The 25,657-nt window shown below is 56.5% G+C and overlaps 2 protein-coding genes across 2 annotated transcripts in view; both read left to right on the top strand.

The window, feature by feature from the left end:
- SNRPG (small nuclear ribonucleoprotein polypeptide G) overlaps positions 1–25,657 on the top strand; it is a 322,953-nt gene that overhangs the window by 106,848 nt on the left and 190,448 nt on the right. The gene's annotated exons all lie outside the window — the stretch shown is intronic.
- Positions 21,753–25,657, top strand: part of ADAM28 (ADAM metallopeptidase domain 28) — a 33,554-nt gene continuing 29,649 nt past the window's right edge. The window contains exons 1-3 of the mRNA XM_064175511.1: positions 21,753–21,804; positions 23,890–24,008; positions 25,514–25,590. Coding sequence (XP_064031581.1) covers positions 21,753–21,804; positions 23,890–24,008; positions 25,514–25,590 — 248 coding nt within the window. The remainder of the gene's footprint in view (positions 21,805–23,889; positions 24,009–25,513; positions 25,591–25,657) is intronic.

Genomic DNA, 25,657 nt, shown 5'->3' with positions numbered 1-25,657 from the left:
TGGAGCCTCCTTGTGTGGAGGGGATCTGAGGGGTGGGTGTTAGGATGAAGGTGCCAGGCTCTGTTTGGTGGTGCCCACTGTTGCTAGGGCAAGAAGCAATGGGTAGGAGCTGGAACTCAGGAGGTTCCACCTCAATATGAGGAGGTGTTGAAAAGCTGCAGGGGATATGTTTTAGTGGCCATGGGAGCTGGGTTAGGCTTGGGCTGGGTGATCACAGAATCAAGCACGTTGGAAGAGAAGGCTCAGGGCAGAGCTGATTGCTGCTTGCAGCTGCCTGCAGGGAGGCTGTAGCCAGGTGGGGTTGGGCTCTGCTGCCAGGCAGGCAGGGCCAGCAGAAGGGGCCAGAGGCTGAAGCTGTGTCAGGGCAGGTTGAGGCTGGAGGTGAGGAGGAAGCTCCTGGCAGAGAGAGTGATTGGCACTGGAATGGGCTGCCCAGGGAGGTGGTGCAGTGCCCATGGCTGGAGGTGTTGCAGCCAAGGCTGGCTGGGGCACTGAGTGCCATGGTCTGGTTGTCTTGGCCACCAGGGCACATTGCTGGCTGCTGGGCACCTTCTTGCCCCCCAGCAGTGCCAGCTCCTTCTCATCAAGCTGCTCCCCAGCAGATTCCTGCTCACCTGCACTGCTGCAGAGGGTTCTTGCCCCCCAGAGGCAGGACCCTGCCCTTGCCCTGGGAGTGCTCCTTGAGGCTGAACATCCTCCAGCACACCACAACTGAAGTCACCTCAGTGCAAGCTGTTGGTCACATCCCACACAACTCCAGACTTATGGAAGCTTATCTCCTCCTTGCCCACAGGCCCTTGGCTCAGGGTAAGCAGCCAGAGCTCCATCTCCTTATCAGCTGGAGGTGAAAAGATCCTTTTAGTAGTCTTCTAACTCAATAACCCCCAAATCTCAGCTGAGTTCAGAGGCTCAGCTCCTCTGCTGGCACAGCTCCCCAGCCCCGAGTCAGCTCTTATGGGCAGGATCTGTTCCAGAGGCCCCTTAATTACCTTCTCCTGCCTTCCTCCTTGCCCACTCAGGATGCTCCATCCACGTCTGCCTGCTGCAGCAGCAGGACAGACCTGTGGCTGCTCTGTGTCACTGCAGACGTCGTGCTCCAGACAGTGCCCTGCTCTGCTTTCTGCTCCCGGGCTGGATGCTTGGTGTCACTTCAGAACAGGCACATCAAAGGCTACTGCAGATGGCCTGATGATGATGATGATGATGATGATGATAATTACCAGGTGCATAAGAAGTGAAGAGCCCCAGAGCTGCCTGGAGCAAGAGACACTGAGCAGACACTGGTGTAGGAGCCTGTGTGCTGGGGAGGGCTGGGGAGGTGCAGGCTGGCACCAGTGAAGCAGCTTAGAAAGGACCCCACTGGAGCAGCCTGCAGGCCAGGCAAGGCTCTTCCCTTCTGCTCTGCACTGCTGAGGCCACAGCTGCAGTGCTGGGGCCAGGTCTGGGCTCCCCAAGTGCAGAGGGACAGGGAAGTGCTGCAGAGAGTCCAGAGCAGGCTGGGGAGATGCTGAGGGGCCTGGAGCAGCTCTGGCAGGAACAAAGGCTGAGCCCTGGGGCTGAGAGCCTGCAGGAGAGCAGCCCCAGAGGGCATCTGAGCAGTGCTGAGCAAGAGCTGAAGGAGCTGTGAGGGGCAAGAGGCTGGGGCCAGATATTCAAGGTGAGGCTCAACATGGCTTTGGGCAACCTGTTCTAGTTGAGGATGTCCCTGCTGACTGCAGAGGTGAGCTTTGGATCTCCCTTCCACCCCAAACCATTCGATGATTCCCCAGGTGCATAACTCAGAGCACCTCCAGGACTACTTTATTCTCACACACACAACCCAAGGGCACTTCCTCCTCACCTCCAGCCTCACTCTCCCCACCTCCACCTTTGCTCCATCCCCTCCACTCCTGCCACTCCCTCACAGCCTCAAAAGTCCCTCCCCAGCTTTTTTGGAGCCCCCTTCAGGCCCTGGCAGGCCACAAAAAGGTCACCTGGGAGCCTCCTCTGCTCCAGCCTGCACAGCCCCAACTCTTTCAGGCTGTGCTCACAGCAGAGCTGCTGCAGCCTCTCAGCATCCTCCTGGCCCTGCTCTGGACATGGGCTGGATATGAGGAGGAAGTTGTTGAGCAGGAGAGTGGTGAGAGCCTGGCAGGGGCTGCCCAGGGAGGGGGTTGAGGCCCCATGGCTGGAGGTGTTTGAGGCCAGGCTGGCTGAGGCTGTGTGCAGCCTGCTCTAGGGTAGGGTGTCCCTGGGCATGGCAGGGAGGTTGGCACTGGCTGCTCCTTGTGGTCTCTTCCAACTCTAATTCTTGTAACAGGGGCTCCAGAACTGGCTGCACTTAGTACCCCACCCAGCCTTGTCTGGAACCCCCCCAGGGATGGCAACTCCATCCCCTGCCTGGGCAGCCCATTCCAACGGCCAACCACGAACCAAGCTACCGGAGGCGAGGAGGAGGAGGTGTTGGGCTGAGCTTAAGCCAAACACTTTGCTTTGGGACTGTCCTCCTATTGCAAATAGGCAGAGCTTACAAAACAGCACTCACAGGAACCTCATTTTCCTTCATCCCAGCTTCTGGGATGAATAATCATGGGGCAAGAGCAGTGGGAGCAGCGTTGCAGGATGACGTTGGTGCCGCTCGTGCTTATAAACAACAACAGAAGAGGAATGTTAGAGCTCTTGGTTCATTTCTGGGGGGGTTGGGGTTTGGTTTGGCTTTTTCTCTTCTCTTCTTTTCTTTTCCTTTCTTTTCTTTTTTTTTTTTCCCCATTGTGAACCCACTTTGGTATTTCAAACAACTCTGCCAGGGGAAGGCTCATCGCAAAGCTCCACTGAGGCAGCTACAGATCACAGCTCAGAGGATGGCAGAGGTTGGAAGGGATCCAAAGAGCTCATCCAGTCCAAGCCCCCTGCCACAGCAGGACCACACAATCCAGCTCAGGGCACACAGAACACATCCAGACAGGCCTGGAGAGGCTCCACACAAGGAGACTCCACAACCTCTCTGGGCAGCCTGTGCCAGGCTCTGGGACCCTTCCAGCCAAGAAGTTGCCCTTGTGCTGAGCTGCAACCTCCTGTGCTGCAGCTTCCATCCACTGCTGCTGCTCCTGTCCCAGGCAGCAGTGAGCAGAGCCTGTCCCCCCCTCCTGACCCCCAGCCCTCAGAGAGTTCCAGACATTGATTCAATCCCCTCTCAGTCTTCTCTTCTGCAGACTAAGCAGCCCCAGGGCCCTCAGCCTCTCCTCTCCAGGCACTGCTCCACTCCCCTCCTCATCCTCACAGCCCTCCCTTGGACTCTCTCCAGCAGTTCCTGTCCCACTTCACCTGGGGAGCCCCAAACTGAAGGCAGCTCTCAAGATGAGGTCTCCCCAGGGCAGAGCAGAGGCAGAGGAGAACCTCCCTGGCTCTGCTGGACACACTCTGCTCAGTGTCCCCCAGGACCCCCTTGGTCCCTTGGCCTCCAGGGCACATTGCTGTGCCATGGGTAAGCTCTTAGCTGGGGTGATGGTGGTGGCAAGAGGGAGATGCAAAGGAGGGAGGAGAGGAGGACTTTGTTCACTTCCCATGCTGCACAGGCAGCCTGGCTGAGGGCTCCCAGCACTGGGGGGCTGCTGGTGAGGTGCTGGTCCCTTGCATCAGCTGGCAGATGGACAGAGGGAGGGGGGAGAAGACGATGAAGCCCCCAGGCTGTGTTCTGTCTGCACAGGGATGGCATCTGTCTGACTGTGGCATTCCCTGAGCCTGCTCCTTAGGGGACTGGGTTAAAAAAATCCCTCTGGGCTTAGTTGACCTCAAGAGATATGAGCAAGGATCTGTTTGGTTTAGGCAGTTACCTGGGGTGGTGAACAGCAAGAGCCAGACTGAAGCAGGCTGGAGATGCCAACTGCTCCCACTGCCCAGGGAGGGATGGGCAGAGGAAAATCTGATCCACAGGCAGCAGCATTTAGCAAGAGGCATTAGGTTGAAGTGACCTAAAAGTGGCTGCCCTCCTCTGCAGGCCTCATGCCTGATGTCCCATTCCACTAATCACACTTTTAGACTGTGCTGGGGGGTGGGGGAGGCTCTGAAATGGGCACCAAACTCTTCAAGCCTGGATCTGGAGGCAGCAACAGAGAAGAAGCTTGGCAGGATCCAGGTTATTCCATACAGCTCCAAGGCTTCAACTCAACAACTGCTGGGCCTGCAATGAGGGGGGGGGGGGGGGGGGGGCAGGAGGAAAAACCCAACCCAAACCTCATTCTGATGCAGTCAAGATGCAGCTCTTTGTGTTTTGAATCACAAAGTGCAATGAGGTGGCTGAGGACAGAGAAGAGGATGTTCTGCTCAGGAATGCAGGGGCTCAGAGGTGCCATTTAGCTGCAGCAGAGGTTCTGCTTCCCCTGTGGAGCTCCTCCAAGTTCCATGCTTGAAGCAGCAGCCAGGCTGAGATGTGCAGCCCAGGCAAGGCAGTGTTTTCTTTGCCCCTTCTCCTCCTGGTAATGTGTTCTGCAGCAGGGAGGGGTGGGGAAGTGAAGCAGCACCGTGGTTAATGTTCTCCTCTAATTACCAGGCAAGAGAGAATTTGAGGTTTCAGCCTCAGACCAGACTCAGACACTGAACAAGGATTAAAATCAAAGCCAGCTATGGAGAAGGTCCAAAGCTGCTTCATTAAGTGCCACTGGAGCAGGCTGTGCTGTGTGGGTGCAATTATCCTTGCTGAGGGCCAGCAGAGCAATCACGAAGGGCTGAAGCCATCTGACTCCCAGCAAACAGGGTCACACACAGCCCCTGGGTGCCCTTCACTGGCAGAAGGGGGGGCTGAGGGGCAGAAGGAAGGGTTGAGGGGCAGAAGGGATGGCTGAGGGGCAGAAGGGATGGCTGAGGGGCAGAAGGGATGGCTGAGGGGCAGAAGGGATGTCTGAGGAGCAGAAGGAATGGGTGAAAGGCAGAAGGGATGACTGAAGGGCAGAAGGGATGGCTGAGGGGCAGAAGGGATGGCTGAGGGGTAAAAGGAAGGGGTAAAAGGCAGAAGGAAGGGGTGAAAGGCAGAAGAGAGGGATGAAGGGCAGAAGTGGGGGCTGAGGGGCAGAAGGGGTGGGTGAGGAGCAGAAGGAAGAGGTGAAAGGCAGAAGGAATGGGTGAAAGGCAAAAGGGAGGGCAGAAGGGCAGAAGAGAGGGCAGAAGGAAGGGCTGAAGGGCAGAGGAATGTCTGAAGGGCAGAAGAGAGGGCAGAAGGAAGGGCTGAAGGGCAGAGGAAGGGCTGAAGGGCAGAAGGAAGAGCTGAAAGGCAGAAAAGAGGGCAGAAGGAAGGGCTGAAGGGCAGAAGGAAGGGCTGAAGGGCAGAGGAAGGGCTGAAGGGCAGAAGAGAGGGCAGAAGGAAGGGCTGAAGGGCAGAAGAGAGGGCAGAAGGAAGGACTGAAGGGCAGAGGAAGGCCTGAAGGGCAGAAGGAAGGACTGAAGGGCAGAGGAAGGGCTGAAGGGCAGAAGAGAGGGCAGAAGGAAGGGCTGAAGGGCAGAAAGAAGGGCAGGGTGAGGCTGGATGTGAGAAGGAAGTTGCTGGCAGAGAGAGTGATTGGCACTGGAATGGGCTGCCCAGGGAGGTGGTGCAGTGCCCATGGCTGGAGGTGTTGCAGCCAAGGCTGGCTGGGGCACTGAGTGCCATGGTCTGGTTGGTTGGGCAGGGCTGGGGGCTAGGCTGGGCTGGGTGAGCTTGGAGCTCTCTGCCACCCTGCTTGGTTCTGTGATTCTCTGATTCTCTTTGCCCTTCTCTCCAGCCTGTCCAGACCTCCCTGGATGCCAGCACAGCCTGGTGGGCTCTTAGTCAGCACTGGGGCCTGGACAAGAGTTTTCTCCATCCCAGGTGACCTGATCCCTCTGGAATCTCTCTCAGGTTTCTTTTGCCATGAAATGCTTCGAAAGACCTCAGCTCCATCCTGTTGCAAAACAGAAGGAGGTTGACCTCTTACAAAATTCCAGGGAACCAGAAAGCTATTTCCTCCCCTGCTCTATTTCTAGCTGTGCCCAGTGTGTCCAGACCTAAATCTGGAAAGGAGATCTCAGCACAGCAGCTCCAGGTCTGCTCACACTCAGAGCAGCAGCATCATTCAGGGCCATTCCTACTTCTTCCTTGCCAGCAATTCCAGATCTGCTTGGTTGGGCTCAACAATCAGTTTCATCACATCCATCCTGTCAGAGGAGGCATTGCCCAAGCAGCACAAGCTCCTCTCCACCTCTGGTTGTTGCTGAATGGGAGGGTTGGGTGAGCCAAGCTTTGCTGATGCTGTTTGGCAGAGGGGCACGAACTGGAACAGCCCTGGGGGTGTTGGTCAGAGGATTTGGCTTTGCAGGGCTGGTGGGAGTCAGAGCTGCTTTTGAGAGGGAAGGTCTTGACCTTGTGAACACAAAAGCATGCAAACAGCTCCTCTCCTCCAGCTAGGCAGGCAGCTGCTGGGCTCAGAGCAGTGTCCATCAGGCTGCAGTGCTGCTCCTGTGGCTTCTCCCCTCTCTGCTTTGTGTCCCTCTGCCCTCATCTGCTGGAGCTAAACTGCTGCAGAGACTGCAGCCTTGGTTTGTGCCCTGCAGGTCTGCAGTGCATGGAACTGCAGGCACAGTTCTGCTCTGCTCTGCTCAGACCTCACAGAATCACAGAGCTTCTCAGATGGGTAAAGACCCTCAAGCTCCTCAAGTCCACTCAGTTTCACTCTGACAAGTCCTTGGCCAAACCAAATCCCTCAGCACAACATCTGAGCACTCTGAACTGCTATGGTTGAAAAGGACCATCAGGATCACCTCCAGTCCTGCCTCCAGTGCTGCTGTCCCCAGCAGGAGGAGGGCACAGAGCTGCTGGATTGAGGTCAGAGGAGGTCACAAAGATGCTGCCAGGGCTGGAGCAGCTCTGCTGTGAGCACAGGCTGAGGGAGCTGGAGGGGTGCAGCCTGGGGGGGAGAAGGCTCCAGGGGGACCTCAGAGCTGCTGCCAAGAGCTGAAGGGATCCTGCAGGAAAGCTACAGAGAGACTTTTGCTGATCAATGTCAGTGCCCATGGCTGGAGGTGTTGAAGCCAAGCCTGGCTGGGACACTGAGTGCCATAGGCTGGTTGGTTGGGCAGGGCTGGGGGCTAGGCTGGGCTGGCTGAGCTTGGAGCTCTCTGCCAACCTGCTGGGTTCTGTGGTTCTCTGACTCTGCTCAGAGCAGGACTCTGCAGAGGCAGCAGTGTTTGGCTCCCTCCTGTGGGCGCAGAGCTGCGCATCTCCCGCAGCGGCTGAGCGCAACCAGACACCAGCTGAGACCGCAGCTGAGACACAGAATCATCCCCCGGCTTGGAAGGGACCTCCAAAACTCATCCAGTCCAACCTCCCCCTGCAGTCAGCAGGGACATCCTCAACTAGATCAGGCCACCCATAGCCCTGCCGAGCCTCACCCTGAATGTCTGCAGGGATGCAGCTTCAATCCTCCCTTCCCTCGGCAGAGTCCTGTGCCTTGGCCAGCCAAAGTCTTCCTGAGTTTAGGCATTGGCAGCAGTGCATGGAACTGTGCAAGGGGCACACAGAGGTTTGCAGGAGGTCCCTGCAGGGGTGAACCAAAGCTTCTCTATCCTAGGCTAAGCCTGTCCTCGGCTGCATCATCAAGAGGAGTGTGGCCAGCAGGATAGGGAAGTGATTCTGCTCTGCTCTGCTCTGCTCTGCTCTGCTCTGCTGAGACCTCACCTGCAGCACTGAGACCAGTTCTGGAGCCCTTAGCATGAGAAGGACACAGAGATGGTGGAGGGAGTCCAGAGGAGGTCACAAAGGTGATGTGAGGGCTGCAGAACCTCCTCTATGGAGACAGGCTGAGAGGGTTTGGCTTCTTCAGCCAGGAGCAGACCCCAAAGGAGACCTTAGAGCAGCCTTTCTGTGTCTGAAAGGGCTACAGGACAGCTGGGGAGGGAATTCTGGCAAGGGCTGGGAGTGCCAGGGCAATCCCAGGAAGAGAGGGAATGGATTGAAGCTTGAGGACCTCCACAGAGGTCCTTGCCTCCAAGCAGAGTGATTCTAGCCCTGCTCTGGCAGCCCAGGGTGAGGAGTTAACCACTTCAAAGAAGGGAGCCTGGCATGACTTGGCTGGGCACATGATGGCTGAGCAATGCACAGCCCCTGCAGGTAGTGACTTACAGCCTGGATCCCAGCTGCAATGTGGCTGGAGGGAAGTGTGAAGCATTCAGGTGAAGAGCCTCATGAGTCACTGCCTTGGCATTTGGTTTTTCTGCCTCTGCTCCCTGCTCCTGGCAGAGTGGCTGAGAGCAGCCAGGCAGAGAGGGCCCTGGGGGTGCTGGCAGAGAGGAGCTGCAGAGGAGGCAGCAGTGCCCAGGTGGGCAGCAGAGCCAATGGCATCCTGGGCTGGCTGAGGAGCAGTGTGGGCAGCAGGACAAGGGAGCTGCTTCTGCCCCTGTGCTCAGCACTGCTCAGGCCACCCCTGCAGTGCTGTGTCCAGTTCTGGGCTCCTCCATTGCAGAGAGATGTTGAGGTGCTGGAAGGTGCCCAGAGCAGGGCAGCAAGGCTGGGGAGGGGCCTGGAGCACAGCCCTGTGAGGAGAGGCTGAGGGAGCTGGGGGGGTGCAGCCTGCAGCAGGGGAGGCTCAGGGCAGAGCTGATTGCTGCCTGCAGCTGCCTGCAGGGAGGCTGTAGCCAGGTGGGGTTGGGCTCTGCTGCCAGGCAGGCAGGGCCAGCAGAAGGGGCCAGAGGCTGAAGCTGTGGCTCCTGGGGTAGGTTGAGGCTGTCTGTGAGGAGGAAGTTGTTGGCAGAGAGAGTGATTGGCACTGGAATGGGCTGCCCAGGGAGGTGGTGCAGTGCCCATGGCTGGAGGTGTTGCAGCCAAGCCTGGCTGGGGCACTGAGTGCCATGGTCTGGTTGGTTGGGCAGGGCTGGGGGCTAGGCTGGGCTGGGTGAGCTTGGAGCTCTCTGCCAGCCTGCTTGGTTCTGTGATTCCTCATGCAGGATCTCACCACCAAAGCTTGCTCTGCAGTAGCAAAGTTGAACTTTCTCTCCCACCAGCAAAGCAGTTTCAGTATCAAGTGGCAAGCCAGGGGCACGCCGCGGGGCACGAGCAGCTCTTTGTGCAGCTCCGACCAGGTGAGACCACAGCAAATACTTCAGGCAGTCTCCTTGAGGCCTTTGCACTGATTGCAACAGAGCTCTGCTGCTGCCAGCCAAGAATCTGCTCTCCTCAGACCCCACCTGGAGCACTGTGTGCAGCTCTGCAGCCCCCAGCACAAGCAGGACATGGAAGTGGTGGAGCCAGCCCAGAGGAGATGCTGAGAGGGCTGCAGCAGCTCTGCTCTGAGCACAGGCTGAGAGAGTTGGGGCTGTGCAGCCTGCAGAGGAGAAGGCTTCCAGGAGAGCTTGGAGTGGCCTGGCAGGGTCTGAAGAGGGCTGCAGGAGGGCTGGGGAGGGACTGTTGAGAAGGTGTGGGAGTGGCAGGAGGAGGAGGAATGGGTTTGGAGTGGCAGAGGGGAGATTGGAAGTGGATGTGAGGAAGAAGTGAGGGTGGTGAGAGACTGGCACAGGTTGAGGGTGGTGAGAGACTGGCACAGGTTGCCCAGGGAGGTGTTCAGGACCAGGCTGGATGAGACCCTGAGCAACCTGTTCTAGTGGGAGGTGTCTCTGCCTATGTCATGGGGTTGGAACTGGCTGAGCTTTCAGCTCCCTTCCAACCTAAACCATTCTATGATTCCATGATTCCAGTCCCTTCATCATCCTCAGAACCTCCACTGGACTCTCTCCAGCAGATCCCTGCCTCTCTTGAACTGGGTTGCTCCAAACTGGGCACAGGATTGCAGCTGTGTGGTCTCAGCAGGGCAGAGCAAGGGTTGGGGAGGGGGAAAGCTTCTTGCAGCAATGCAAATGAAGGCTCTGGGCTTGACTTCACTTCTGACATCTATCACCCAGCATCTATCACCCATCCTGCCTTCTCCTACAGACCTATCAAGAGGCTTTTAAGCTGGAAGGAGGGAGACTACAGCCATGCAAATGGCTGAGCACTGCTCTCTCCCTCCTTCTTTTGAGGCAAACACTTTCTGCTCCCTGAAGCCAGCATCTGGTGGCAGAGGAAGGGACAGGCTGAGTCTGGCATGAGAAGAGACTTGCCAGATTGCAGCTGCCAATCCTTGCTGCAAACCAGAGGTGTTTTGGGGCCACCAGGATTCCTTTATGGGATTTGTTATTGATTGCTCTCACCTCGCAAGTGGAGAAGCCACAGAGCATCTCCTGCCCTTGCACCTCGCTCTGACCAGCTCTGGATGGCAGCAGCACACAAGCCAGGAGCATCGGCCCCAGCTCTGCAGGTGGCAGCTCTCATCCTGTGCCTGATGGCTGGGACAGGTACTCCAGGGTGAGTCCAGCTGAGACATCTTCACCTTGCCCCTGCCCCTTCTGGGCAGCTCAACACCTCCTCAGACACTCTTCATGCATCTGAGATGTGGCATCTAAAGGTGCAACTCAAATCCTGTGCCTGATGGCTGGGACAGGTACTCCAGGGTGAGTCCAGCTGAAAGAGACATCTTCACCTTGCCCCTGCTGAGCAGCTCAGCACCTCCTGAGACACCTTTCCAGCACTCTAAGAAATGATATCTAAAGGTGGCAGCTCACATCCTTTGCCTGACCACTGGGACAGGTACTCCAGGAGGAGTCTAAGTGAAAGAGACTCCTTTACCTTACTCCTGCCCCTCCTGAGCAGCTCAACACCTCCTGAAGGACCTTTCCAGCACCCTGAGAAGTGGCACCTAAAGGGACCCCTGTCCCTCTTCAACTGGGAAGCTCAAAACTGAAGGCAGCACTCAGGATGAGCTCTCACCTCCTGTAAGCAGAGGGGCCCAGGGCAGCAAAACCTGAGATGCTTCAGAGATTGGACATTAGGAGAGAGCTTTTCACTGAGTCAGGGGCTGGAATGAGCTGCCCAGGGAGGTGCTGGAGTCACCCAGCCTGGGGGGGGGGGGGTGTGTGTAAGGGTGGTTTGGATGTGGTGCTTAGGGAGATGCTTTAAGGTGAATCTTGCAGAGTGTGGTTACAGGTTGGGCTGGGTGATCCTGAGGGGCTTTGCCAACCTGCCTGTGGCTGTGTTTCTGTGTTCATAGCATCAAGCAGGTTGGCAGAGAGCTCCAAGCTCACCCAGCCCAGCCTAGCCCCCAGCCCTGCCCAACCAACCAGACCATGGCACTCAGTGCCCCAGCCAGGCTTCGCTGCAACACCTCCAGCCATGGGCACTGCACCACCTCCCTGGGCAGCCCATTCCAGTGCCAATCACTCTCTCTGACAACAACTCCCTCCTCACCTCCAGCCCATGTGTTGCAGAGTTCCAAACCACTGCTCCTCATCCTACCTCAGGAGCCACCTTTGCCACAAGCCCCTTTTATTCCCTCCAGCTCCTCCACTCTGAGTCCTCTCCAGACATCCACCTAGCCCCAGGGGTGGTCATGTTTCAACGTGGCTGAGAGAGAGCTCCTGAAGCTTTGGCCCACTCTTAGCCAAGCTACTCCCTGCTTGGAAGCCACCAAACACCTCAACCCTCCTCACCCAGGGATTACAACCACAAAACCCTGACTGCAAATCCTCCTGGAGCTTGAGAGTGATTAAACAAACAGAGCAACTCAGCCTCTGCTGACACAGTTACATCACCCATGGGAAAGCACCAGCAAAGAAAAGCACTTGGGGAAACAGAATTCAGTTTGTTTGGGTTTGTTTTCCTCCATGCAGTCTACATGCAAGAGGATAATGATGAAGGAAGGTCAAAGGAGCTGTTGATGTAGCAGAGGCTGAGGCTTGATTGCAATTCAATGAGTCCTTTCAGTTGCCCACTTTTATTCCTGGCCCTTAGTGGAGGCATCTTAGGACCTGCTGTCGAACTGGGAGCATGCAGGGACATGCTAAGGGTTTGTCTGTTCCATTTTCCCCTCCTGTTCTACTGCTGACAAAAGCCTTTGTAAGTGACAGAAGTCCTCCAGCAGAATGCTTGGGGCAGTTGTACCCCCAAATGTCTTAGTCAAAGAATCACAGAATGGCTCAGGTTGGAAGGGACCTCAGAGATCATCTACCCCAGGGACACCTCTCAGCTAGATTTGGCTGCTCAAGGTCTCATCCAACCTGGCCCTGAACACCCTCAAGGAGGAGGCAGCCACAGCCTCCCTGGGCAGCCTGTACCAAATTCTCACCACCCTCCTACTGAAGAACTTCTTGCTCAGATCCAGCCCAGCCCTGCTCTGCCTCAGCTCCAAACCATTCCCCCTGGGCCTGGCTCTGGGCACCTTCAGCAAAAGTCTCTCTGCAGCCTCCCTGCAGGATCCCTTCAGCTCTTGGCAGCAGCTCTGAGGTCCCCCTGGAGCCTTCTCTCCCCCAGCTCCCTCAGCCTGTGCTCACAGCAGAGCTGCTCCAGCCCTGGCAGCATCTTTGTGGCCTCCCTCCAGCAGCTTCTGTGCCCTCCTGCTGCTGGGGACAGCATCACTGGAGGCAGGACTGGAGGTGAGGTCTGAGCAGAGCAGAGCCCAGGGGCACAATCCCCTCTCCTGCCCTGCTGCCCACACTGCTCTGCCTGCAGCCAGCACACAGCTGCCTGCTGGGCTGCAGGCTCACACTGACCAAGCTTTACATCCACCAGCACCTCCAAGCCTCCTTTTCCACAGGGCTGCTTTCTACCACCTCCTCCCCCAGCCTGTACTGACAGCAAGGACCATCCCAGCATCAAATGGAGGTGGCTTTGAAACACATCCAGGGAGGGCAACTCAACCACCTGGCTGGGCAGCCTGTTCCAGTGCCTGACACCAGCCCTCTCCCTCACTCAGCATGCCCCAAGGAGTGGATACAAGTCCTGGTGCAGGCAGATCTCCCTGCAGCAGGAGGCACACCTTAGAGCAGGATGGAACTGGAAGGCTCCCTCTGCATGGGAATCACAGCCAGTTCCTATCATATGACTTGATGGGGCAGGTCCATGGCTGGGGTAGATGAAACTCGAGAGGTTTGCTGTTGGTCTCATAGCCTCCCTTGTTTTCTGCCTGATTTGGATCTGGAAATACTCCACCATAAGGCCAGAGGCTTATCTGATCAAGGACAACAGTGCGTGGGGTGAGTAAACAGCCACCCTGAGCACTGCCTTTGTTCCTTCTCCTCTCTGCCCAGCGCCTGTCCTGCTGGCAGGGCATGTGGAGGTGGCAGGAGGAACACGAGCCATGCCAGACGAGTTCCTGACCGCCGGGGGAGGGCAGCTGGCAGGCAGGAGTCGCTGCTTCTGGGGTTAGATTTGGGCTCAGGGTCAGTCCTTTTAGGGCTGTCCCTTCCACAACCAAATCACTGAGGCTTTGCTCAGCTGTGCAGGAGCAAATCACTGAGGCTTTGCTCAGCTGTGCAGGAGCAAATCACTGAGGTTTTGCTCAGTTGTGTCCAGTCAAGGACCAGCTGCAGGAGCAAATCACTGAGGCTTTGCTTAGCTGTGCAGGAGCAAATCACTGAGGCTTTGCTTAGTTGTGCAGGAGCAAATCACTGAGGCTTTGCTCAGCTGTGCAGGAGCAAATCACTGAGGCTTTGCTCAGCTGTGCAGGAGCAAATCACTGAGGCTTGGCTCAGTTGTGCAGGAGCAAATCACTGAGGCTTTGCTCAGCTGTGCCCAGTCAAGGACCAATTGCAGGAGCAAATCACTGAGGCTCTGCTTAGTTGTGCAGGAGCAAATCACTGAGGCTTTGCTCAGTTGTGTCCAGTCAAGGACCAGCTGCAGGAGCAAATCACTGAGGCTTTGCTCAGTTGTGTCCAGTCAAGGACCAATTGCAGGAGCAAATCACTGAGGCTTGGCTCAGTTGTGCAGGAGCAAATCACTGAGGCTTTGCTCAGCTGTGCCCAGTCAAGGACCAATTGCAGGAGCAAATCACTGAGGCTCTGCTTAGTTGTGCAGGAGCAAATCACTGAGGCTTTGCTCAGCTGTACCCAGTCTAGGACTGGCTGCAGGAGCAAATCACAGAGGATTTGCTCAGTTGTGCCCAGTCAAGGACCAGTTACAGGAGCAAATCACTGAGGCTCTGCTTAGTTGTGCAGGAGCAAATTACTGAGGCTTTGCTCAGCTGTGCAGGAGCAAATCAGTGAAGTTTTGCTCAGCTGTACCCAGTCTAGGACTGGCTGCAGGAGCAAATTACTGAGGCTTTGCTCAGCTGTGCAGGAGCAAATCACTGAGGCTTTGCTCAGCTGTGCCCAGTCAAGGACCAATTGCAGGAGCAAATCACAGAGGATTTGCTCAGTTGTGCAGGAGCAAATCACTGAGGTTTTGCTTAGCTGTGTCCAGTCTAGGACTGGCTGCAGGAACAAATCAGTGAGGTTTTGCTCAGCTGTGCCCAGTTAAGGACTAGCTGCAGGAGCAAATCCCTTAAGAGGGCTGGAGTCAGGTGGAGGTCAGCCTAGAGAAGTGTGAGCTGAGAGGAGACCTCACTGCTCCCTGAACTCCCTGGCAGGAGGTGGGAGCCAGGTGGGGTTGGTCTTTCCCCTCAGCTATCAAGGGATGGAACAAGAGGCCTGATTCTGCTCAGTAAAGAGGAGGTGTGAGGTGGTCTTAACTCCATTTGCACCTTCTCAGTGACCCTGTGTTGACAGCACAGCATCAAGGACTGTCTGGGGCCACCCACATCCATGTCTGTTGCTTCAGAAAGAGGCTTTCAAAGAGATGAGCTGAGCCACAGATAGTTCTAGAAGGCTGCAGCTGAGAGGGGGTGGGGAGAAGTGACTCCTCAGGCTTGTGAGGAGAGCTCTGCCCAGAGGAGACAGCTTCTCCAGAGAGAACTTGTGGGAACAGCACAAAGCTGCTCTTGTGGTGGCCCTGGGCTGAGACTCCCATGCAGCTGGAAGCCAAAGGAGGAAGTGGTTTAGAGGGAAGCAGGAGGCAGACATCACTTTGGGCTCCACACATCACAGCAAGCACTTCCAGCAGGAAGCCAGCAGAGGTTGGGCTGCAGCTCAGACCCTGGCAGCTCCTTCCCACCAGCTGCCTTGCTGAGTGGTCTTGAAAGCATGCACAGGGGACTAAGTTATTGCAAGGTGAAGCATGGAGCTGAGCTGCAGCTCACCTCTTCCTCAGCCACCTCTGCACACAACATGCACACAGGATCAGAGGATGTCAGGGGTTGAAAGGGACCCAAAGAGATAGAATCAGAGAATAGGTTAGCTTGGAATGGACCTCAAGGATCAGCCAGTTGCAAACCCCTGCAGGGGAGACACCTCCTGCCAGAACAGGTTGCTCAAGGTCTCATCCAAGCTGGTGCTGAACACCTCCAGGGAGGTTGTGGAGCACAGAAGCACCCAATGTGATCAAAGATCACATTGGGTGCTTCTGTGCTCCACAACCTCCCTGGGAAACCTGTGCCAGGGTCTCTCACCACCCTCATTTCTCCCTCACATCCACTTCCAATCTCCCCTCTGCCACTCCAAACCCATTCCTCCTCCTCCTGCCATTCCCACACCTTCTCAACAGTCCCTCCCCAGCCCTCCTGCAGCCCCCTTCAGACCCTGCCAGGCCACTCCAAACTCTCCTGGAAGCCTTCTCCTCTGCAGGCTGCACAGCCCCAACTCTCTCAGCCTGTGCTCAGAGCAGAGCTGCTGCAGCCCTCTCAGCATCTTGGTGGCCTCCTCTGGGCTGGCTCCAACAGTTTGGATGTGGTGCTTGGGGAGATGGTTTAGGGTGAGCCTTGTAGAGTAGGGTTCTGTGTTGGATTTTGTGATCCTGAGGGGCTTGTCCAACCTGGATGCTTCTGTGTGGGCTTGAGGTAGTTAACCTGAATCACAGAATGGAGCAGGTTGGAGAAGACCTCTAACATTATTGAGTTCAACCTCTCACCTAACACCTCCTAATTCACCAACCCCTGGCACTCAGTGCCTCATGCTGCCTCTTCTTGAACACCTCCAGCCATGGGCACTGCACCACCTCCCTGGGCAGCCCATTCCAGTGCCAATCACTCTCTCTGCCAGGAGCTTCCTCCTCACCTCCAGCCTCAACCTGCCCTGACACAGCTTCAGCCTCTGGCCCCTTCTTCTGTTGCTGCCTGCCTGGCAGCAGAGCCCAACCCCACCTGGCTACAGCCTCCCTGCAGGCAGCTGCAGGCAGCAATCAGCTCTGCCCTGAGCCTCCTCTGCTGCAGGCTGCACCCCCCCAGCTCCCTCAGCCTCTCCTCACAGGGCTGTGCTCCAGGCCCCTCCCCAGCCTTGCTGCCCTGCTCTGGGCACCTTCCTGTACCTCAGCATCTCTCTGCAATGGAGGAGCCCAGAACTGGACACAGCACTCAAGCTGTGGCCTGAGCAGCCTGTCCTGAAGGTACAGGACCTCTCTCTCTGCCCTTTCCAGACGTTTCCAAAGGCTCCTTGACTTCTCAGGAGGTCTCAGGGGGCTGCAGGTGATGTCTGGGAGGTGACTGCTCCTCAGCAGGCTCAGGCAGCCCCGAGCCTGGCTGTGCCCCACGTTGTGCAATTGTGTGCACATGCAGGAGCTGTTTAATGTTCTCCACCTGCCCTGCACGAGGGACAATGCAGATCTTTGTGAGTCCAACGCTGAGCTCTTGCTTCCTCTTCTCTCTGTGAGATGTTGCTCACACAGTTGTTTATAGTTGGGTACATGAGGTCTGGCTCAGCTTGGCCAGGAGCAGGGGAAACTTGCAGCTGGGACGTGATGTCCAGCACAGCTCTCTGCTGGCCACCATCCACCTGGGGCTGAGATACAGGAAGGTGCCCAGAGCAGGGCAGCAAGGCTGGAGAGGGGCCTGGAGCACAGCCCTGTGAGGAGAGGCTGAGGGAGCTGGGGGGGTGCAGCCTGCAGCAGAGGAGGCTCAGGGCAGAGCTGATTGCTGCCTGCAGCTGCCTGCAGGGAGGCTGTACCCAGGGGGGGTTGGGCTCTGCTGCCAGGCAGGCAGGGCCAGAAGCAGGGGCCAGAGGCTGAAGCTGTGGCAGGGCAGGTTGAGGCTGGATGTGAGGAGGAAGTTGTTGTCAGAGAGAGTGATTGGCACTAGAATGGTCTGCCCAGGGAGGTGGTGCCGTGCCCATGGCTGGAGGTGTTGCAGCCAAGGCTGGCTGGGGCACTGAGTGCCATGGTCTGGTTGGTTGGGCAGGGCTGGGGGCTGGGTTGGGCTGGGTGAGCTTGGAGCTCTCTGCCAGCCTGCTTGGTTCTGTGATTCTGTGATTCCTCTATGACCTGGGCAGGAGGAGGAGGAATGGGTTTGAAGTGGCAGAGAGGAGATTGAAAGTGGATGTGAGGAAGAAGTGAGGGTGGTGAGAGACTGGCACAGGTTGAGGGTGCTGAGACCCTGGCACTGGTTGCCCAGGGAGGTTGTGGATCACAGAAGCACCCAATGTGATCTTTGATCACATTGGGTGCTTCTGTGCTCCACAACCTCCCTGGAGGGTGTTCAGCACCAGGTTGGATGAGTCCTTGAGCAACCTGTTCTAGTGGGAGCTGTCCCTGCCTATGGCAGGAGGCTTGGAACTGGCTGAGCTTTGAGCTCCCTTCCAACCTAACCAATTCTATGACTTTTAAACTCCTCCAGGCTTGGTGACTCCAGCACCTCCCTGGGCAGCTCATGCCAGTCCATGACCACTCTTGCTGGGAACATCTTTCTCCTAACATCCAGTCTAAACCTACCCAGTGGCAACTTGAGGCCATTCCCTCTTCTTCTATCACTACTCTTGGTGAGCAGAGCCCAGCAGCAGCCTCTCCACAATGTCCTTTCAGGTAGCTGTAGACAGCAATGAGCTCTGCCCTAAGCCTCCCCTCCTCTTCCTCACACTACCCATCCCCAGCTCCCCCAGTTGCTCCTCCTAAGGTTTATTCTCCAGACCCCTCACATCTTCCTTGCCCTGTGCACTCACTCCAGCACCTCCACATCCCTCTGGCATTAAGATGCCCCAAACTGAGCACAGTACTCAAGGTAGGGTCTCACTAGAGCCAAATACAAGAGGCCAATCACCTCTCTGCTCCTGCTGGACACAGCAGTTCCCATCCAAGCCAGGATGCCTTTGGCTTTCTTTGCCAGCTGGGCACACTGCTGGCTCATGCAAGCACCAGGTGCCCACTGCAGGTACTGCAGAGGTTCCCCTTTGCCCTTCTCTCCTGCCTGTCCAGATCTCACACAACCTCTGTGACCTTTCAGTGTCTTAAAGGGGCTACAAGAAAGCTGGGAGGGACTGCTTAGGATGTCAGGTCCCACACTGCAGGAGGAATGAGCTAAATGTAGCTGATGAAGAGGGATGGAGAAAAGGAAGATGAAGTAACTGTTCTTGTGTCCTAAAGTTGAGCAGAAAAGGGAAGGAAGGAAGCAACATGCTTGTGGCACACCATATATGTCCAGCATCTTCTCCAGGGCAGCAAAAAGGGGGATGAGAAAGATGCCAACTACACTGCAGTGAGGTTTTGTTAGTCAGAAGCAGATGACAGGCTGGGATCTGGTGAGAGCCACAGCAGCAAAAGCCTCTCAGTGGTGCTCAGGAAGCTCTTTTCAGTTTCATTTGGGTCAGTCATAGATTCCTAGAACCAAGCAGGTTGGCAGAGAGCTCCAAGCTCAGCCAGCCCAGCCTAGCACCCAGCCCTGCCCAACCAACCAGACCATGGCACTCAGTGCCCCAGCCAGGCTTGGCTGCAACACCTTCAAGCCATGGGCAGGTGACTGTGGCATGCAGGCAGCATGGGCTGGGGGAGATGTTTGGGGAGCAGGCTCTGGGTTCTAAACCCAGCTCCTCACAGCTGCACTATTTTGGTGAGGCAAAGATGTGGCCCAAGAGCAGACTGCTTGCTGCCATCACAGCACTGTGCAGGTGCTTCAATGCTGACTTGAATGCAGACTTCAAATACAAACACTTTAAACTTTCACTATCTGAAAGGAGACTACAGGAAAGCTGGGGAGGGACTTTTGAGGCTGTGAGGTAGGGATAGGAGTGGGGGGGATGGAGCAAAGGTGGAGGTGGGGAGAGTGAGGCTGGAGGGGAGGAGGAAGTTGTTGAGCAGGAGAGTGGTGAGAGCCTGGCAGGGGCTGCCCAGGGAGGGGGTTGAGGCCCCATGGCTGGAGGTGTTTGAGGCCAGGCTGGCTGAGGCTGTGTGCAGCCTGCTCCAGGGTAGGGTGTCCCTGGGCATGGCAGGGGTTGGCACTGCCTGCTCCTTGTGGTCCCTGGAGGTGTTTCAGGCCAGCCTGGATGAAGCCTCCACAAGGATCATCCAGTTCCAACCCCCCTGCCATGCCCAGGGACACCCTACCCTAGAGCAGGCTGCACACAGCCTCAGCCAGCCTGGCCTCAAACACCTCCAAGTTCCAACCCTCTACCAAGGGCAAGGACACCTCCTCCTGGCCCCATCCAACCTGCCTGTGAACACTGCCAGGCTTGGAGCTTCCACAACCTCTCTGGACAACCTGTTCCAGTGCCTCACCACCCTCCTGGGGAAGAATTTCCTCCTGCTCTCTGATGACATCAATTAAATTCCACAGCTCCCCTCTGCTGCTGGCTGAGGCTGCAAGGGACACCTTGGCTGGGGTCTGTCCAAAACCCTTGATGAGTTCTTTGCCTGAAGTGCTCTTTCATAACCCAGGCTGGCAACCTGCTTTGTGTGGTATGTGACTTTTCCTGCCCAAACTAAGCTGATTTTGTCTCCAAGCTATGGTGGCCCCAAACAAGTCACTACCAAAAAGGCATTCCTGTCCCAGGAGTGTCAGGTTGCAGCTCTCTCCTGGGAGAAGCCTCAGCTCTCAAAGCACCCAGAGGAGATAGAAGGATCACATCCTTCAGCAGAGCACAGTGAAGCTGGGATTGGTGCTGGTACAAGAGCAGGTTGGGAGGTTAACACTGGCCCAGGTCCTGCAGCTCAGCAGGACCCCTGGGCTGCAGTGCTACAGCAGAGAAGAGGCTTTAGGCCAGTGGAGTTCTGGGGGCATTGAGCAGAGTGCATCCAGCAGAGCCAGGGAGGTTCTCCTCTGCCTCTGCTCTGCCCTGGGGAGACCTCCTCTTGAGAGCTGCCTTCAGTTTGGGGCTCCCCAGGTGAAGAGGGACAGGAACTGCTGGAGAGAGCCCAAGGGAGGGCTGTGAGGATGAGGAGGGGAGTGGAGCAGTGCCTGGAGAGGAGAGGCTGAGGGCCCTGGGGCTGCTTAGGCTGCAGAGGAGAAGACAGAGAGGGGATTGAATCAATGTCTGGAACTCTCTGAGGGCTGGGGGTCAGGAGGGGGGGACAGGCTCTGCTCACTGCTGCCTGGGACAGAAGCAGCAGCAGTGGATGGAAGCTGCAGCACAGGAGGTTGCAGCTCAGCACAAGGGGCAACCTGCCCAGGGAGGTGTTGGAAGCCTCATCACTGGAGGTGTTTCAGGCCAGGCTGGCTGAGGCTGTGGGCAACCTGCTCTAGGGTAGGGTGTCCCTGCCTATAGCAGGGAGGTTGGCACTGGCTGATCCTTATGGTCCCTTCCAACCCTGACTGATTCTGTGCTTCTACGAGTTGAGGATGCTCCTGGTTAGTGCAGAGGGGGTTGAACCAGATGACCCTTGGAGATCTCTTCCAGCTCAGACTGTTCTGTGATTCTATGGTCTTATAATTCCTTGATTTTATGATTCTTTCATTCTATCACCCATGGCAGGGGGCTGGAGCTGGCTGCTCCTTCTGATCCCTTCCATCCCTGACTGATTCTATGCAGTGTGTGGTGTCCCTGCCCGTGGCAGGGGGCTGGAGCTGGCTGCTCCTTCTGATCCCTTCCACCCCTGACTGATTCTATGCAGTGTGTGGTGTCCCTGCCCATGGCAGGGGGCTGGAGCTGGCTGCTCCTTCTGATCCCTTCCATCCCTGACTGACTCTATGCAGTGTGTGGTGTCCCTGCCCGTGGCAGGGGGCTGGAACTGGCTGCTCCTTGTGGTCCCTTCCAACCCTGACTCTATGATTCTAACCTGATGATCTCACCCCCCAGCTCTCCAAGGCTTTATCCAGCTGCAATGATCCTGTGCTCCCAAGACCCATCCTAGCTCTGTGTGCTTTGGATTCCCTCTAGGAAGAGCCACATTGCTCGAAAGCAGCTCAGTGCTGCTCAGGAAGACACAGACCAGGCTCATTCCAACTGACTGAGTCAACCTGACCAAGTTTCTGCCCCAGAACTGTGGAGTCCTACTGGCCAAGTATCACTTTGATTGCTCACTCCTCTGCAGCCCCTTTCTATTGGGAGCTGTCTCCCAAAGCTCAGGCAAACATTACTAATACCAATGGTTGGGGCTGAAAAGAACCTACTCAGTGTTTATACTGCAGATATGATTCACAGATAGCACATTCCATGGACCTTGCCCGCTGCTCCAAGCCCTTCCCTTCCTTCCAGACTAAAAGGGAACCAGGATGAACCCAGCCCCATCTTCAACACCAGCCCTGAGCTCCTGCTGGACTCTCAACCTCTACCAAAGCCTTCCGACCCCTGAGCCACCGCTTGTGCTGGAGCACTTTATAAGCCAACCTACCAAAAGCCAAGGTTGGGACTATTCCATTCTCCCTCTTTCTTTATTGCTTGGTAGGTTTGGGGTTGTTTAGAGGGGGTTTCTTTTCCCCCCCCTGCCTGATGAGCAGCTGGGGGAGCTGCTTTGGAAGCAGCCATCGATCCATCGCCGCTCGTGCGACACCGGCGGCAGCTTCCGCTTGCCGTAACTCTCTGTGACTTGAGGGTTGTGCAACACCTTCAGCAAACACTTCCTCATATAAGAGCAAGACCCAAGCTGAACAACTTCACTCCTTCTCACTCAGTGCACCCAGAGAGGGCTGGGAGCAGCAGGGACAGTTTGGGCTCCTGCAGCCGAGCGCTCCGAGATGATTCGCATCCTTCTTGGCTCTGTCGTTTTGCTTCGTTTCCTCCAGCAAGGTGAGGTTGGGGTTGGGTTTTTTTTTCCCCCACCCCTTTGGGAGGGTGGTGTGGGTGGTTTTTTTTTTTCTCCTTTATCAGTTGTTGTTCTGGCTGCCTTCACCACAGCTTTTATGAGGTTTTAATTATTAACACTTAGATAATAGGGAAGGATTAAAGGAGCTGAGAAAGGAAACGCATGGCTGAAGTTGGGGCAGGGTTGGGATTGGAGGGGGGGGGGGGGGGTTGCTTTTCCCTCTTCAAGGTGATTAGCTCAATTTCCTCAGCTCCAGGAGCATTGACTTGCACCCAAATTGCCTGAAGACCCAGAACTGGTTCCTTTGGAGAGGCAATGTAAGAACAGGCTTCCCCTGCAGGCAAGCAGCAACCGTACCCAGCTGGGACAACTTCTTGCCCTGGCAGCATTTTGCCCCTGAAAGAGAAGAATTGCATCCAGCTTCAACCTACTGACACCACCTGAGCTAGAAAAGCACTTTCACTACCCCTCTGATAGTCCAGCTTAGGAGCTTTGATGTGCCTTAACCTCAGCAGCCCAGACTGATTCTTCTCCCCTCACCCCCACGTGTGCTGTTTCTTTCCACTCGTGCCAAGAGGGAGCAGATTTGTTCCCAGCCTGGCAGGCACAAGCAAGCACAGGTTTTAGGTGCATAATTAGACAGGCAATTTGTCTTCAGGCAAGGCATCTGCATGATTGCATGAGTGGCACAGAGCAAGCTGAAGAAGGGCACAGCTCTATAAAGCCCATAATTGTTTGCTCCTTCTTAGCACTTTTCCAAGCTGCTCTCTGACTCCGAAGGAATTCCTTTCCTCCTCACAGCTCCTGACTCCAGGCAGTGCCTGCAGCCAGCCAAAGAGCTGGCTGAAAGAAGTAAATGAACTCTAAGGAACTGTCCCAGCACCCAACCAGCCTATTTTCCTCGAAGTGCTGCTTGTCTGACAGGGCAGGGAGAGGCTAAGTTGAGTCCTGGGGCAGTGGCCAAGGGAATGAGATCCAACAAGGCCAAGTGCAGGGTTCTGCACTTTGGTCACAGCAAGCCCAAGCAGCTACAGGGTGGTGAGGGGTGGGAAGGGAGCTCTGCAGAGCAGCCAGGCAGAGCCCAGTCTGCCCCAGCAGGGCACCCCCAGCAGCTTGCCCAGCAGCACAGTGCCCAGGGGGGGTTGGCAGCTCTGCACACAAGGAGGCTCCACAGCCTCTCTGGGCAGCCTGCTCCAGGCCTCAGCACCCTCACAACAAACAACTTTCTCCTCCTCTTCACATCCAACCTCCTGGGCTCCACTCTGTGCCCTCTGCCCCTTGGCCTGGCACTGGGCACCACTCAGCAGAGCCTGGCCCCAGCCTCTTGCCCCCCACAGCTCCTTCAGCTCTTGCTCAGCACTGCTCAGATGCCCTCTGGGGCTGCTCTCCTGCAGGCTCTCAGCCCCAGGGCTCAGCCTTTGCTGCTGCCAGAGCTGCTCCAGGCCCCTCAGCATCTTCCCAGCCTGCCCTGGACTCTCTGCAGCCCTTCCCTGTCCCTCTGCCCCTGGGCAGCACAGACCTGGACCTAATGCTCCAGGTGAGGCCTCAGTGGGGCAGAGATGGGCAGAGAACCTCCACCAACCTGCCTGCCACACTCTTCTTCATGCACCCCAGGACACCATTGGAGCCTTCTTGCCCATGAGGATGCATTACTGGCTCATGGGCAAGCTTTTGCCCACCAGCACCTCCTCCACAGGTCCTTCTCTTGGGAGCTGCTCCCCAGCAGGTCTCCCCTCACCTGTACTGCTGCAGGAGGTTGCTTCTCCTAGGGTACAGGAGCCTACACTTGCCCTGGCTGAGCTTCCTCTCCCCCAGCTCTCCATCATGGCCAGGTCTCACTGAATTGCACAGCTTGAGGAGGTTTCAAGCTCCCTTCCCAGCTTTGTATCCCCACCAGGGCTTGGTGCAGCCTGCTCAGCAGAGGCAGAGCAGAGAGCAGACGAGGTAGGGTAAGCAGTGCAAGAGCTGAATGGCAGCAGAGCCCAGAAGAATCAGCCTTGGCAGCCTGGAAATGTGGTGCCAGTTGCCTGACCTTGCCTTTTCCTGAAGCCACTTCTGCTTCTCCCTAGGGAGCACCAGCAAGGAACTGCCTGGAGTTGAGCACTACGACCTCATCTACCCGCGGAAGCTGCACGCAGTGGAGAAGAGAGCTGCAGAGAGCACCAGAGAGGTACTGCAAAGAGAGGAGGTGGTTTGGGGGCTCTGGCTGGGGAGGGTTTGCTGGAGCCAGAGCAGCCTCAGGTTTCAAGGGACTCAGACACTGATGCTGCAAAAGGAAATGAAAGAGGAAGTCTGGAAGAGTGATCTCACCTCTGGTCCAGACGCGCTGCAGGTGGAGGTCTCTGTGTAGGGTCACAGAAGGCACTGGGTTGAAAAGGAGCCTGAAAAGTCTTCTTGCCCAACCCCTCTGCACTCAACAGGGACACCTCCAGCCAGTGCAGGCTGCTCAGAGCCTCATCAAACCTCATCTTGAATGTCTCCTCCAGGGATGGAGCCTCCAACACCTCCCTGGACAACCTGTTCCAATGTTCCATCATCCTCACCTGTTCCTCATGTCCAGCCTAAATCCACCCTGCTCTAGTTCCAAACCACTGCCCCTCACCCTAGCCCTTGGAAGCAACATCTCCAGCTTTCTTGTAGCCCCCTTCAGGTACCTAAATGCAGCTCTAAGCTCTCCTTGGAGTCTTCTCTTCTCCAGGCTCAATAACCCTGAGTCTTTCAGCCTGTCCCCACAGGGAAGGTTCTCCAGCCCCCTGCTCATCGTTGTGGGCTCCCTCCAGCAGGTCTCTGTCCTTCCTCTGTTGAGGACTCCAGAGCTGGACACCATAACTCCAGAGCTGGACACTTGTGTCTCCTGCATGTGCATCTGTGCACAGATGGAGGTTCTGATGCTACTCAGCTTCTCAGGGGCAGCTGAATTTGGAGTAAATTCAATCCAATGCTTCAAGAGAGATGCTGAGGTGCTGGAAGGTGACCAGAGCAGGGCAGCAAGGCTGGGGAGGGGCCTGGAGCACAGCCCTGTGAGGAGAGGCTGAGGGAGCTGGGGGGGTGCAGCCTGCAGCAGAGGAGGCTGAGGGCAGAGCTGATTGCTGCCTGCAGCTGCCTGCAGGGAGGCTGTAGCCAGGTGGGGTTGGGCTCTGCTGCCAGGCAGGCAGGGCCAGCAGAAGGGGCCAGAGGCTGAAGCTGTGTCAGGGCAGGCTGAGGCTGGAGGTGAGGAGGAAGTTGTTGTCAGAGAGAGTGATTGGCACTGGCATGGGCTGCCCAGGGAGGTGGTGCAGTGCCCATGGCTGGAGGTGTTGCAGCCAAGGCTGGCTGGGGCACTGAGTGCCATGGTCTGGTTGGTTGGGCAGGGCTGGGTGCTAGGCTGGGCTGGCTGAGCCTGGAGCTCTCTGCCAACCTGCTTGGCTCTGTGATTCTATAGTGTGAGATGCTTCAAGGGAGCTATGAGAACGTTTGAGTTTCAGCATCTGCTGCAGCTCTTCCCCAAGCCTGCAGAGAAGTGGAAATACCTTTGCAAAGCTGAATTTGTTCCTCTAACCAGAGAGTGATGAAGCCAAACGACCTCCTGCTTGGTCTGTACCTCCCCCAGTACTCACTGGTGGTGGGAAGAGGAGGAAAAGAATGCAGCTGGCAGCTGGTGGTGAGCTGAGAGATTGCACCAGTCCAGGCCCTTACCCTTAAATCTGTTTGCAGCCAGAATATGAGGACACAAGGAAGTATGGAGTCAGAGTCAACGGAGAGGAACTCATCCTGCAGCTCCAGAAAAATAAGTAGGTTTGCTTCACTTTCTCCTTGAGCTTTATCCCTTCACTCTAAGAGACTCTGGAGGAGATGTGG

This window comes from Pogoniulus pusillus, chromosome 42 (assembly GCF_015220805.1).
Source record: "Pogoniulus pusillus isolate bPogPus1 chromosome 42, bPogPus1.pri, whole genome shotgun sequence".
Lineage (NCBI taxonomy): Eukaryota > Metazoa > Chordata > Aves > Piciformes > Lybiidae > Pogoniulus > Pogoniulus pusillus.
This window is presented reverse-complemented; position numbering and strand designations above follow the sequence as displayed.